The sequence below is a fragment of the Bombyx mandarina genome, chromosome 20 (genome assembly GCF_030267445.1).
Source record: "Bombyx mandarina strain Sakado chromosome 20, ASM3026744v2".
Taxonomy (NCBI): Eukaryota; Metazoa; Arthropoda; class Insecta; order Lepidoptera; family Bombycidae; genus Bombyx; species Bombyx mandarina.
Window position 1 is genome coordinate 3,360,529 of NC_143226.1, and position 14,212 is coordinate 3,374,740.

The window sequence follows — 14,212 nt, forward strand, 5'->3', positions numbered from 1 at the left end:
GAAATATTTTTTTTAAAATACAAGATAGTTCACGATCTCCACGACGAAATACTAAAGTGTGCTGATATTGTATACCGTCCGTCTAAGCTGAGTGTTGAGCTATGCTACGCGATTACTATACAGCAATAAAAAAAAACAAAAAAATGTATATATATATAATACCTAAGAAGAAATTCGAGTAATCACATGATTGTGCTAAGTTAAAAACATATTATAAGTACTATATAAATGCAAACACAATTATGATTCGTTTCATTATGCATATAATATGAGTCGTCTATTATCAAAGGTGGCAATCTGTGCATTTGGACAAAAAAATGTCATTGATATGTCAATACAGATTGATTTGAATATAATCACAGAACACTATTACTTCTAGCGAAGTAATAGTGTTCTGAATATAATCGTCTCCTTCAAAGAATACGGTTCAAAACCTGCATTAAATAAAGGTTAATACTTAACCTGTTATTTATCTAAGATGTCGTTCAGAAGAGTTTTGTGACTGCCAATAGAATACAAAGTCAATAATTCGTTTTTCTGATTTACCAATAATTGTCCAAAATTCACATTGCCGGCTTTGATAATAGTCGACTCATATATTTCACGGTTCGTACCAACGGCTTTAGAGATGAGAATACCGTAAATCAAATTATATATCGGCACAGACAAAATAGTACAAAGACATCTATTCGAAAACCGGTAAAAGACGGTGTTGTTCGTAATGTGACGTAATTTCAGATCCATTTTTCTTTTATTGCTTAGATGGGTGGAGGTGCTCACACAGCCCACCTGGTGTTAAGTGGTTACTGGAGCCCATAGACATCTACAACGTAAATGCGCCACCCATCTTGAGATACAAGTTCTAAGGTCTCAAGTATAGTTGCCACTCGCGATCCGCTGTTTTTAGGGAAGCTGCCCACGGCCTATGCTAGGTTAGTTGGCTTCATCAGACACGAACCCATCACGAGATGAATCAATCATTAGTTCAGTAGACGAACTCATATCGTATCGACATTTGCAAGGATCGTACGACATTGTTTCAAAACTCCAAGATCATACACGTCTGTGCCTCAAAATTGTATGCAACACGATTCTTCGTGTTTCTAGCAACGCCAAGCGAACGAACACGAAATTCGTGTTTTTTTGCCTATTTCCGGGAAAACTCGACTATTGTTAATAATTGTTAATAAACATCATCATTCTCCTGCCCTTCTCCCAGTCACCTGGGGTCGGCGCAATATGTTTTCTCCTTCCATGCTCCTCTATCATATACCATTTCATCGCTCACTCCCCTCTTACCCATATCGTCTTTCACGCAATCCATCCGTTTCTTCTTAGGTCTATCTCTTCCTCTATATCCTTCCACATTCATAGTTAACACTCTCTTACCAACCTCATTATGATTTCGTCTCATCACATGTCCATACCATCTCAAACGCGCACTTCTCAGCTTCTCTGTTGCCACTTTCAGACTTCCTCTAACATATTCATTCCATATTCTATCCATTCTCGTTACTCCACACATCCCATCGCAACATTCGCATCTCTGCTGCACGCAATCGCCTTTCATCCTACTATTGTTAATGAACATTATCTTTAAAAATTGCCGGACATCTTGATGACAAATTGAATGATCGAAATCTATATGTGCCTTCTTCTCCCTAAACTTTTCGCTTATAGGTCGCATCGCCTGCAGATTGGTATCGCTAATTGCGACATTGTGCGCTGTTCAATACATAGCTAATAATTATTCATATCATGTTTTTTTTTTTTTGGAACGAAGTTCCTTATCGCGCGTTGCGAAAGGGGGCTCTAGACGGAAAAAATTAAGACCAAAAGTTGTAACGACACTTTTTGCGTGTTTCTCTGTCTGTCTGTCTCTCTCTCTCTCTCTCTAATAGAAAGCAAGCCAGTTATTTTCGTTTCGTCTTTCTATTTCGCATTAAACAGTGTGGTGTCGCGACGATTATTTTTGTTGAGTATACAGGTTTTTTGTACATAAAAAAATATTATAACTTAAAAAAATTTATTACATATCCTTCACTAATTAATCGAAAAGAAACTTCGTTCCATCCGGGAGTCCCTTGACACCTCTCAAGTTTTTATTGGCAACGAACAAGACAGTTGATGATCGCGGCTATCAACCGACCCTTAGCTACATTTAAATAAAAACCGAGATGCTGTTTTTTTTTAAAATTACGTTAAATATATAATATACATATATATATTATTTTATTAATATTTTATTTCAATGAAAGCTCCTACGTTTTTACATCTCACCGATCACGACACAGGCGAATCAACTATATATTAATATATCGAATGAAAATAACGAACAAATAAAATGATAATAATTAAAAATGTATAATTTTTTAATCTAATCTACGTATTTTATTTATTATTATTAAAAAAAATGTTTTTTATTATTATATGACTCACATGTTATTGCATTTGTCTATGAAAATACACCAAAACACACCAAAAGGACAGGTTTCGGGCGTTGCATTAACATCCTTAGAAAAAAAACATATCTATGACTCGAAAATTGAAAATAAAAACTTTTTCTTTACGTGCAAATTAGTAAATTTTGATGAAACATTCAAAGCTCGACACATCCATACAAAGTTATGTGCTTAGAGAACTGACATACAGTAGGCAGCCGCTTGGCTCTGTCCCTGAAATTGCTGACGTCCATGGGCGACGGTGTAACCACTCACCATCAGGTGGGCCGTATGCTCGTTTGCCTACAAGAACATAAAAAAAAAAAAAACATTTGTTGATATGACACCCTAATACTGACGCATTAATTTAATATCTGTAAATTAAAAAAGGGAATTAAAAAAACATTAACAAAAAGTCAACTCTATGGTCACGGTTTTAGACAAACCATAGACATTAGCTTTATGGAGAATTGTGTGTCCATAATTAAACGCAGAAGTTCGGATAACTTGATGGATATTAACAATGTCATTGTGAATTTTCTGACACAGTCCCCATTTATTGCCTCCTGTACATTTAAATCCGTCAATTTCTTCTGGTAATAAAAGCCAAATCGCGTATCCGTTTTGCTTTTAAAATATCATTTAAAAAATAATTTAAATAAACTCGATACAGTTTTCGATAAAAAAAAAAATTACTATCGATAAAATTAATTATCGATAAGTTTAAATCGATTATTCACATTTATAAAAACTACATAACAAAGAATTGCCTGATTTAGCTGCCTGCATTATAGGATGTTAAGTATAAGGTTTAAATAGATACTCAAAAAGTAAAATATAATTCAAAAGCTGCATTAAAAGCTAAAAAGCTCTCAAGTTGCCTGCCAGATTATATATCGAGAGATGAAAGGCATTTATCTTTGTAATTAAAGATGCGTTTAATTTGGTAATTAGCATCAACGGTTCGACATTTTTAATTGAACCCCAATTAAGTTTACTACATTCAAATAGCTGACGAAGTTATTTTGTTAGGATATTTTTTTCCATTTTTTAACTTTAAATGGCTCTTCTGAAATCACTTAAACCAAATTTTCTTAGCCTTTCACCCATCGATATATATATATATATATCACACATACGGTGCTATAAAGTCACTTAAGCAATTTTTGTTAAAACTGAACTGAATATGAGAAAATAGATTTTTTAATTAGTTATTAGTGAGACGGAGAGAGATGTTTACTTTTACTGATGAAGTTTAAAGTTGTAGTTTAAATATTATCATTTTATTTCTATAGTCTAACAGAACTATATAAGAATTATATAATAAGATGTTTTAATCTTCCAACGTTTCTCATGAAAAATTACATAATTCGCATGAGTGACGTTATCGCGCTGTATATGCGATATACAGACTTCCAAACGCGTCCGTCTTCTAGGCACAGAACTTTCGAGACTCTTGCAAGTACGTCTCTTTCTCGCACGCTAACTCGAGTGAATGAGATGGATATATTATCTAGTTTTGTTCAGCTCATGCAGTTGTCTCTTTCTTGCACACTGACTCGAGTGAACGAGACGGATATATTATCTAGTTTTGTTCAGCCCATGCAGTTGTCTCTTTCTCGCACTCTGACTTGGGTGAACGAGACAGATATATTCTTGAGTTCCTTCACTTTTAATGAAACATTAGCCGCACGTACTAAGTCATGACGCCACAGATTACATTAATACATTGTACGCCTATTTAATAAAGAAAACAATGACGGGAGGGCGTCATTACAAGGTTTTTACTTACATCATTATTATTATTATTACATTAAATGGAGATAAAATTAAGTCAGTTATCACTAGACCTAAGCGGACAGCGTCTAAGTCTGAAGCACACGTCTACATTATCTCTTATTATATACGAATGTAGGAATTTCGAAACATAAAGACTCGTTAATTCTCATTTTCGTTCACAATATATCGAGGGGTAAAAATACTGTTTGGTTTTTGGTTTAAGGTTTAAGGGGTTCCCAAACTTATTTTGTCTACTGCCCACTCTGAGAATAGATTATTTTTTAGCGCCCCCCATTTTTTCACCTACTTAGAAGCCACTATAGCGAGAGTTCAGTCGGCGTCTAAGAGTGAAATTACAAATCGCCTCAAAAGCCTCTATCTACACGACGCCCCGTTCTTTTCTGGGTTCTCTTACCGCCCCCCTTTAGGCTTGCAGCGCCCATAAGGGGGCGTTATCGCCCACTTTGGGAAAGGCTGGTTTATGCCATTTATCGCTTAACACTCGACATTTACCTTTGCAATTAAAATACTTTGTAATTTGATATTCAATCATCAACAAGTTCGATATCTTTCATTGAACTTCAATTATTTTTACTCCATTCAAATACCCGAAAAACAGTTTTATGTTATGATAATATTTTTTTCCAAATTTTAAACTTTAGATGGTGTCCTGGAAAGTTACCAAAAATGTCACTTAAACGAAATAACTTTTCACCCCTCGATATATATATATATTTTCACGTTTTTTTCACATACTTCAGTGTTTAAGGTCGAAATTCCTGACACGGAAACCTGATCAAGGAAAGTAATGTTAATGATAGACAATATGGACAATAGATTAGCCGACTGTCAAAAGGCGAGAACTGTCGATAGGTTTCATTAGCGAATTAAAGAGATTATGACGACCTCCGGACGCAATGAGATGACTTCGAAACATACATACATACATACATTAATTTTATATATATATATTTATTAAAATTACGTTACATTTGCTTTTACTACTTACATTAAAAAAAAACTTAAAAACGAGAAAAAACTTCATAGTTAATAATAATAATAAATGTTAACAAATATAGTGTGTGGTTACGTTTAAAAAGGAAGCGAAAAATAGCATACGTTATCTGTGGTAAACTAAAATAAACTTAATCTTTCATATATGGTAACATTAGGAATATGGTGTTTCCGCTGGCAACACACAATTTATGGCACATTCAACAGAAAACGAGCTTAGAACCTAGAAAACTATTAAAAAGAAACAAAAAAAAAATTAACAAGATAACTAGTGATGTGACATTCGATTATATGGTTACAGTTTCGTTAATATCGATTATCAAATATAAGAAGAAAAAAATAAAACATTTTAAAAATAAATTAGATCATAATTAATTTAAAACTAAAATTATAAGTACGCAAAACGAAATTTTATAACATAATTTTAGACTTAAAGATGAATATCAAATGATATAAGTTTCTTTTTTTAAAACTGAAATTAGTTTATAAATAAAAATAGGAAAATACAATTAACAGTGATGTTGTTTTTCTTATTCTTTTCTAAACGAGTCAATAATGTAAAAAATCATTAACAATTTAAGCGTTACGTCACGCTTCTAGTCGATGCGTGGGCGGGGGGAGGTGTGGGGGGTTGGGGTGACGAACGCTTTCAAGCGAGGTTTTCCCAATTTAATTTCGTTTAATTATGCATCGAATACGCGACATTACATTTAAAAGCTCTTTATTAGTACCGCGAATAATACTAGTTACTAATGTCAAAAATAAAATGAAAACAAACAAACATATAAAGATGTATCTTTTGGAACTGATATGCATAAGACAGTGCTTATGCCAATGTCAATAGGTAGAAGGAAGCCAAGGTTGAACCCATCAATAAACAGTATTGAAGCATTAATGCGAGTCACGGTAAGTGACGAACAAACTATATTGCATTTTGGTGGTTTGTGAGTTTGTGTATACATCAAATGGAGAAGATAATTCGATAAACTGAAAATTTGGTTATCTTCATCATCAGCCTAGAGGTTCTTTGTTAGTAGACCACTAGGTTTACGACAGTGGCAGCCTGTTTCGTGACCTTTATTAATTTATTTATTTCTCACTATCACTACATAGCACAAAACAAAGTCGCTTTCTCTGTCCCTATATCCCTATGTATGCTTAAATCTTTAAAACTACGCAACGGATTTTGGTGCGGTTTTTTTTAATAGATAGAGTGATTGAAGAGGAAGTTTTATGTGTATAATAACATCCATTAAATAGCGGAGAAATCAATAATAAATTACAGTTTCCGAAGCGAAGCGAGGGCGGGTCGCTAGTAAAAAATATTTTTTGTAAGCACAGCTGTTAGAAGAAACACGACAATAAGGATACAGAGTGCAAGGGCACTGCTTATTTCATGTTGAAATCTCTTCCAGTACGCCCGCAAAAGGAAAGAATAATTAACCGTCAACAGATTCACTTAAAGAAACCCAAATGTGACGATTAAACTAACTCCCAAACTACAAAGCTGACGCAGATGAAACTCTTTGATGTAATTTAGCGGTAGGCAGCGGCTTGGCTCTGCCCTTGGCATTGCTGAAGTCCATGGGCGACGGTAACCACTCACCATCAGGTGGGCCGTATGCTCGTCTACCTACAAAGGCAATAAAAAAAAAATCTATTTCGTATTACATAACAAACATGAAATATATCAGATCTATGTATGTATATATTTCTCAAGAGTTGGAGATTATTCTGTTCTTTTTTTTCATCGTTCAGAACTTTGACTGATTTGACCTTTGTGATTCTAATAATTAGTACTGTTATCATCATCAAAGTTCTCCTTCAGAGGAGACAATATTTGTGACTTATATAAATAGAGAATTAATATTTATATAGAAAATGCTTTTGGGAAATTATATATATATATTTACAGATTTGATAAAGAATAAAATACAATTGAAAAAGTCGTGTTTGTTGCGTTTTAAGGAATTTGTGCGAACGACAATTGATCATTGACACAACTGTCCGAATAAAATGGAAGAATTTATGCATTTAAATAAAATCTTAAAAACTATTAGGATCTTAAAAAAGGATAAACAACATAAATCCTTTATTATAGATTCAGATAAATAAAATGATTCATTAACTTGAGCTTAAGAACGATGCTAATATTACATAAACAATAATAAGTCCTTTAAAACTAGCTGCTTGTGATTAATATAGCCTCGATTAAAGATTGAGAAAAAAAATAACGCGGCAAGTGCTCTTAGCCGCATCTCTATTATCGACAACGGTTATTGTGTTACAACACTACGCTAAAACGATACCGTCATCTAGTATCGCGATTCGCGAATCAACAAAATATAAACATATCTTTCATTTATAATCTTTGTAAACTTTTAAATAAAATATATTTAAAAAAACGATAAAATTAACTAAAAAAAAAAAAAAAAAATTGAATCGTCACAACCAAAAATAAGACTAAAAAAAGTATGTATTAAAATGACTAAACAAAATTGTGATTTGAAAACGGTTAGTTGCCAGCTTCGTGCAAAAGCGAATATTCGGAAACACCATTCGAATACGTACTTGTGAAAATCGATTTTAAAGTTTCAACTTCATTCGAATTTCGCACCCTAAGATTTACGATTATTTATTGACAATAATCAAATTGCAATCGATTCTCACGTGTCAAAGTAAAATTGATTAACGTTAAACTCAAGATGACAAGTAAAATGGATCACCCTAAATCATTGGATCTATTCAGCGAATACTATCGATAGTGAAATCGAATAATCGATTAAGTCACTCGTTAACGGAACACGGGTCGAATGAAGTGTTTGAAAATGCGCTTGACGCGTGTCCACGGTGGAGCCCGGGCAGCGGGGCAGACCCTTTGCTTTTTTGTATTTATTCTGAAACAGAATTAATATCGATACAGTTCGATACATAATCTCTCGTAGTGCGGTCATATTACGATCGATTTTTGGAACTACTCATTTATTATATAAGAGTGATTTTAGGTACTGGTAGGATTTTTACTGGTGGTAGGACCTCTTGTAAGTCCGCACGGATAGGTACCACCGCCCCGCCTATTTTCTGCCATGAAGCAGTAATGCGTTTCGGTTTGAAGGGTGGGGCAGCCGTTGTAACTATACCTGAGACCTTAGAACTTATGTCTCAAGGTGGGTGGCGTATTTACGTTGTAGATGTCTATGGGCTCCAGTAACCACTTAACATCAGGTGGGCTGTGAGCTCTTCCACCCACCTAAGCAATAAATAAATAAATAAATTACTTTCCGACTTATGAAGCAATACATAAGAACGGTTTTTACCTGAACGGTAAAGGTAATGTGGATAATTCAACCCTCTTTCTACCCCGCAGGATTCTTACTAACAAATGACCCCGACACGGATATCATAATATCAATGCCACTAACTCTGAGCTTCGAGATCGTAAGCTCAAGTATCGATATACTTCACGACTGGTTTGTGGTTGAACTAGACATGAGTGTAGCACGTCCTACTAGATGTCCGGCTTCCGAATTCAAAAACAACTAAGACCACACTATCACTGAGCGCAGTCCGTCCCTTTCTTTACCTAGTCAAGAGAAGGGGACAGTCGACCGACCGGTGGCTGGTATATGAGTGTAGCACGTCCTATTAAATGTCCGGCTTCCAAATTCAAAACTCAAAACAACTAAGACTACACTATCACTCAGCGCAGTCCGTCTCTTTCGTTACCTAGTCAAGAGAAGGGGACAGTCGACCGGCCGGTGGCTGTTACATGAGTGCAGCACGTCCTACTAGATGTCCAGCTTCCAAATTCAAAAACAACTAAGATACGCTACCACTGAGCGCAGTCCGTCTCTTTCGTTACCTAGTCAAGAGAAGGGGACAGTCGACCGGCCGGTGGCTGGTGCCCGGTTAGAGCAGCTCGTACTGGCGCAGGTGCATGCGCTGGATGATGTCGCGGCAGTCGTTGAACACGCGCTTGATGTTCTCCGTGTCGACGGCGCACGTGAAGTGCGGGTAGCAGTAGTGCTTGCCGTCGCCGCTGGCCGTACTTATGCGCTGAAATAGGAACAAATATATTCAAATCAATAATTATAAAAATCAAATCATTTAAGACAGCCTTTCCCAAAGTGAGCGATAACGCCCCTTTGTGGGCGCTGCAGGCCTAAAAGGGGGGCCGTGAGAGACCCAGAAAAAAATGGGGGCGTTGTGTAGAGGCTTGGGAGGCGATTTGTCATTTCATCTGAGAGGACTCTTACACACCGACTGAGCTCGCGCTATAGTGGTTTTTAAGTTGGTGAAAAGATTGGGGCGCTAAAAAATAATTTATTCACAAAGTGGGCAGTAGACAAAATAAGTTTGGGAACCCCTGATTTAAGGACTTATCGCATACTGTTATATATACTTGGATTTCCTGTACCAGAATTTAGATAGATATTTCTGTTTTTTATTTATTTTTTAATGCTTATATGGGTTTCTGGAGCCCATAGACATCTACAACGTAAATGCGCCACCCACCTTGAGATATAAGTTCTAACATCTCGTATAGTTACAACGGCTGCCCCACCCTTCAAACCGAAACGTATTACTGCTTCACGGCAGAAATAGGAAATATAATAATAATAGTAGATAGATTGTTCTTGTGTTAGATTTGAAGACAAGGTCCTATCATGGGCATTGTTTACAGCTGATTACTGATACTGGTGAACTCCAGAAAGTTCAATATATTTGTAATTCTACATTAGTTTCGTTCTCGTCGAACCCGTCGCTTGCGATGAAGGGCTCGACGAATAAATGAACCCTCAGACACAGCCCACTGAGTTTCTCGCCGGATCTTCTCAGTGGGTCGCGTTTCCGATCCGGTGGTAGATTCTGCGAAGCACGGCTCTTGCTAGGGTTCGTGTTAGCAACGTCGTCAGGTTTGAGCCCCGCGAGCTCACCTACTAGTTAAGGCGACGCTGATATTGCCTCTCAAGGCTATCAGCTTAAGTAGGAAAAAAGAAAAAAAAAAGAAACTTCTCACCAGAAACTCATCGCGTATGAAGTACTTGGCGCGGGACACCTCGGGATGGTCCTTGGCGTCGGGCACAGCATCAGGCGGGGTCTGGTAACGGGCGAACTCCTGGAAGTAATCCTCGAGCCGGGACTTCCCCGCCAGCACCTTCTCGGCGAGCAGGTCCTGCTTGTTGAGGAACAGGATGACGGAGATGGTTCGCAGCCACCGGTTGTTCCAGATGCTCTTGAACAGTTCCAGAGACTCGCGCAGCCGGTTCTGCGTGGGGTCCTCGCGCAGCACCATGTTGTAGGAGGAGCAGGCCGTCACGAAGATGATGGCCGTCACGTCATTGAAGCACTGGATCCACTTACGGCGCTCGTCACGTTGCCCGCCGACGTCGAACATGCTAGAAAGAAGTCATGATGTTAACACATTATCGACTTATCGAATAACTGCATCCAACGCACCGATATAAGATTGCATAAATGGGTGGACGAGCTCACATCCCACCTAGTGTTAAGTGGTTACTGGAGCCCATAGACATCTACAACCTAAATGCCACCACTCACCTTGAGACAAGAGCTCTAAGATCTCAGTTTTTACAGTACAACGGCTGCCCCACACTTCAAACTGAAACGCATTACTGCTTCACGGCAGAAATAGGCAGGGCGGTGGTACCTACCCGCGCGGACTCACAAGATATCCTACCATCAGTAATTAACAATTATAGACATATATATTATAACGATATTTTTGTTACACGCAATGTATGACGAATCGAAATCGGCTGACGAGGTCAACGACCTCAACGACCACATTTCAGTGTCAGTGACAGCGGTCAACTATTTCAGCTTTACCTCAATCAAACGAACCGAAATAAATTAATTACTTTAATAGTAAATTATCTATATATTAATATGTGAAGCAAAAACTTCCTAACCCTTTTTATGAAAATTGCATGGACAGAGGAGTATGAAATTTCCCCCACTTACAGAGACTATAGAGAAGGAGTGCAGAATGTTAATTTTTTTTTGTAATTTTGCGTAAAAAATACATAAAATCAATAATAAAAACATTACACACCCTACCATGTATTTGACACAACACAACTCTTTGTTTATTGTAAAACTTTTGTTACTGTTTTAAATCTGTGGTCAAATTGAAAATATATATAATATTGTTATAATAGAATATTGATTGTATAATAGAATATTGTTTGTCTTTAATTTTATTGATCTATAGTATAATGGACTTGGCAAAAGTTAAAGTTAAAGAAGTATAATATTTCAACTACTGGGGGTCCACTAGTATATATGCAAAGCATGAGAATGTTTGTCATTTGAAGCAAAGGCAGCTAACCAATGTCTTTCAGCCCTGAACGACCCCCTCCATCAGCCATTCTTTAATTGCATTCTTCCTATGCTGATTGCCTTGAGAGGGAGAGGCTATTTTAGCTTCTCCTTGACGTGTAGGTGAGCTCACAGGGCTCAAAGGAGAGTGTTGCTAACACTGGCCCTAGCAAGAGCCATGCTTCACAGAATCTACCACCGGATCGGAAACGCGACCCATTGAGAAGATCCGGCGAGAAACTCAGTGGGCTGTGTCTGTTGGTTAACGACCGTTGACAATATGAACTTGTCTCCGGTTCCTTGTGTGGTAAATCAAACTCACTGGAAATTGACTTTGTCCACGACGAACTGCGTCTCGAATATCCCGGAGGTGAGGACTCGGCAGCGCAGGATGTCCTGCTCGGTGGGCGTGTAGTCCGCCTGCTTTATTATGTGAACTTTATCCAAGAAACTGCAAATACATAACATAATTTAAGGGTCGATTTCTATTTACTTATAGGGCAAGGTAGACTTTGGGCCTAGACTTGATTCGTTTACTTCTCAAGGATTCCAAGTACGTCTGACCAGCTTTTATAATGCTCAAATGAGTGGACGAGCAGACCACTCGATGTTAAGTGATTACCGGAGCCTATAGATATCAGCCTTGTGCCATGGGTAAGTCTCAGTTTTGATAGGAGTGACTTTTTTTGGCAGGAACGCGAGTAGTGAAGTTGTGTGATTTGTTTTATTTTATCTGTTTAGTGTTACTTCAGGTTTCAATGTGTAATGACGGTGGTTTATTAACTGTTTAATATCTGTGTAGGTGCACAAATGTGGGAAAATCAAAGAAAGCCGCTGGACGTAACTTCTCGGGATCCTCCAAAAAGTCCACTGAAAAAATCTCGGTAAATGACCACCATTTTACTGAGATTATATTTCATTCCATATCATCTCATCTCATTTCATTTAATTTCATCCTAGTTGATTAATGTCTCAAATTAATCATCTTCATTTCATTTCACTCCATAGTATCATTTTTCATAAAAATAAGAATATAACTTAAAATAAAACTTGACCTAAAGGTTACCAGGTCATAAAATTGCTTAAAAAAAAACTTATAAGAGTATTTTTCTTTATTATATTTATAATATATCACTCTGAATATTGTTGATAATGGTACACCAAATGAATTAAAATTGTTATTATTAAGCCGAAGCCTTTTTTATTACCCTTATAGGCAGATGAGCATACGGCCCACCTGATGGTGAGTGGTTACCGTCGCCCATGGACGTCAACAACACTAGGGGCAGAGCCGAGCCGCTGCCTACATTTTAAAACTTAATTGAAACTTATTTTAATTGACTTTTTCAGAATTTCTCTAGATAAAGACGGTTGCCTGGAAGAGACGGCCTTTGGCTATAAGACCGCCTATTATACATTTTATACCTGCCTGTTTCCTGTTTTTTTATGTTAATTGTTTTATGGTGTCCAATAAAGTCTCTTTGTATATAGGATATTACATCAACAAATTTAAAAAGGAAGCTTGCGTCGTAGGACTTTTAAGTTCCCAACCGCTGCTTTAATAACTTGCATTAAAATTTACATCTACCCTGCCAATTATTATACCATGAGTTAAATCAAGTTAGAACTCTAGAACGAAGACGTCGTGCTATGTCTGCGGTAAATGATAAATTTAAGTTGTTTATATTGATTTCGGGGTCAATCGAATTTTTCCACATATTCAAGAACTGATATTATTGTTACGCCGGTAATAGTAACACCATCTATCGCCGAATCGTCGAACGAATATCGAAGCATCTAGTAGCACCTAGAACGCTCGAGAATTACAAAGCCATCTATTGTCAGATAGCGGAAACACAATACTCGAAATGTGTGGAATATTCTCGACAATTCTAGGGATGAGGTATCGGCTATAAAAGCGTTGCAGAGATGGCACGCCGTCAGTTAGTAATCGGAACTACTCGAAGCGAAACAGCGAACGGATCACCTGAAGCGAAGCGGAAGAAGTGAATTGAGAATTTTAAAGTGTTTTAAGTGCTAATGCAGTGTTAATTTCTAATTCGGTAGAATTTTATTTATTTAGCGCGTAGCATTATGATTTGTACACTCACTATTTCGCGCAGTCGATGAGCTGGTACTCGTTGCTGCGCTCGTAGGTGCGCTGCACGCCCTGGTCCTTCCACAGCGCCTCCGTGTGCTCGTAGAACTCGGATGGGTAGTCGAAGTCCGGCTGCGACGCCACGTCCTGCGCCCAGAAACCGCACGGTCAGTGTCTCGAGCCACCCCGCGTGGCGCTGACCTTGGCCACTATCTCACCCTCAACTATACGACGGCAATCCTCAAGCCGCTTCTCTCTCCGTACCCCCGGCCCTAGCTACGTCCTCACCGTGACTCACACTCACAACGACTCAGTCTCGTGTGACCACTCTCACAGTCCAGCTACAACCAGCTAACATGCACCAAAACAGTGAGTGTCTTATACTATCCTGCTTTATCTCGCTTATACTTTCCATATACTGTTACTACCCTTTCCATATACTCCCATAAGCTGAGAAGTGCGCATTTGGGATGGTATGGACATGTGATGAGACGAAATTAAAATAAGGTTGGTAAGAGAATGTTAACTATGAATGTGG

General features: G+C 37.6%; 1 protein-coding gene across 2 annotated transcripts in view; it reads right to left on the minus strand.

Moving 5' to 3' along the window:
• Window positions 1-7,311: 7,311 nt before the first annotated feature.
• The window catches only part of LOC149500637 (guanine nucleotide-binding protein G(s) subunit alpha), a 35,245-nt gene continuing 28,344 nt past the window's right edge, over window positions 7,312-14,212 (minus strand). For both annotated transcript variants that reach the window (XM_089735901.1, XM_089735900.1), the window contains exons 6-10: window positions 13,688-13,821; window positions 11,899-12,027; window positions 10,255-10,633; window positions 9,097-9,290; window positions 7,312-8,131 (exon numbers count right to left, since the gene is read on the minus strand). In XM_089735901.1, coding sequence (XP_089592027.1) covers window positions 9,144-9,290; window positions 10,255-10,633; window positions 11,899-12,027; window positions 13,688-13,821 — 789 coding nt within the window. In that variant the 3' untranslated portion in view covers window positions 7,312-8,131; window positions 9,097-9,143. The remainder of the gene's footprint in view (window positions 8,132-9,096; window positions 9,291-10,254; window positions 10,634-11,898; window positions 12,028-13,687; window positions 13,822-14,212) is intronic.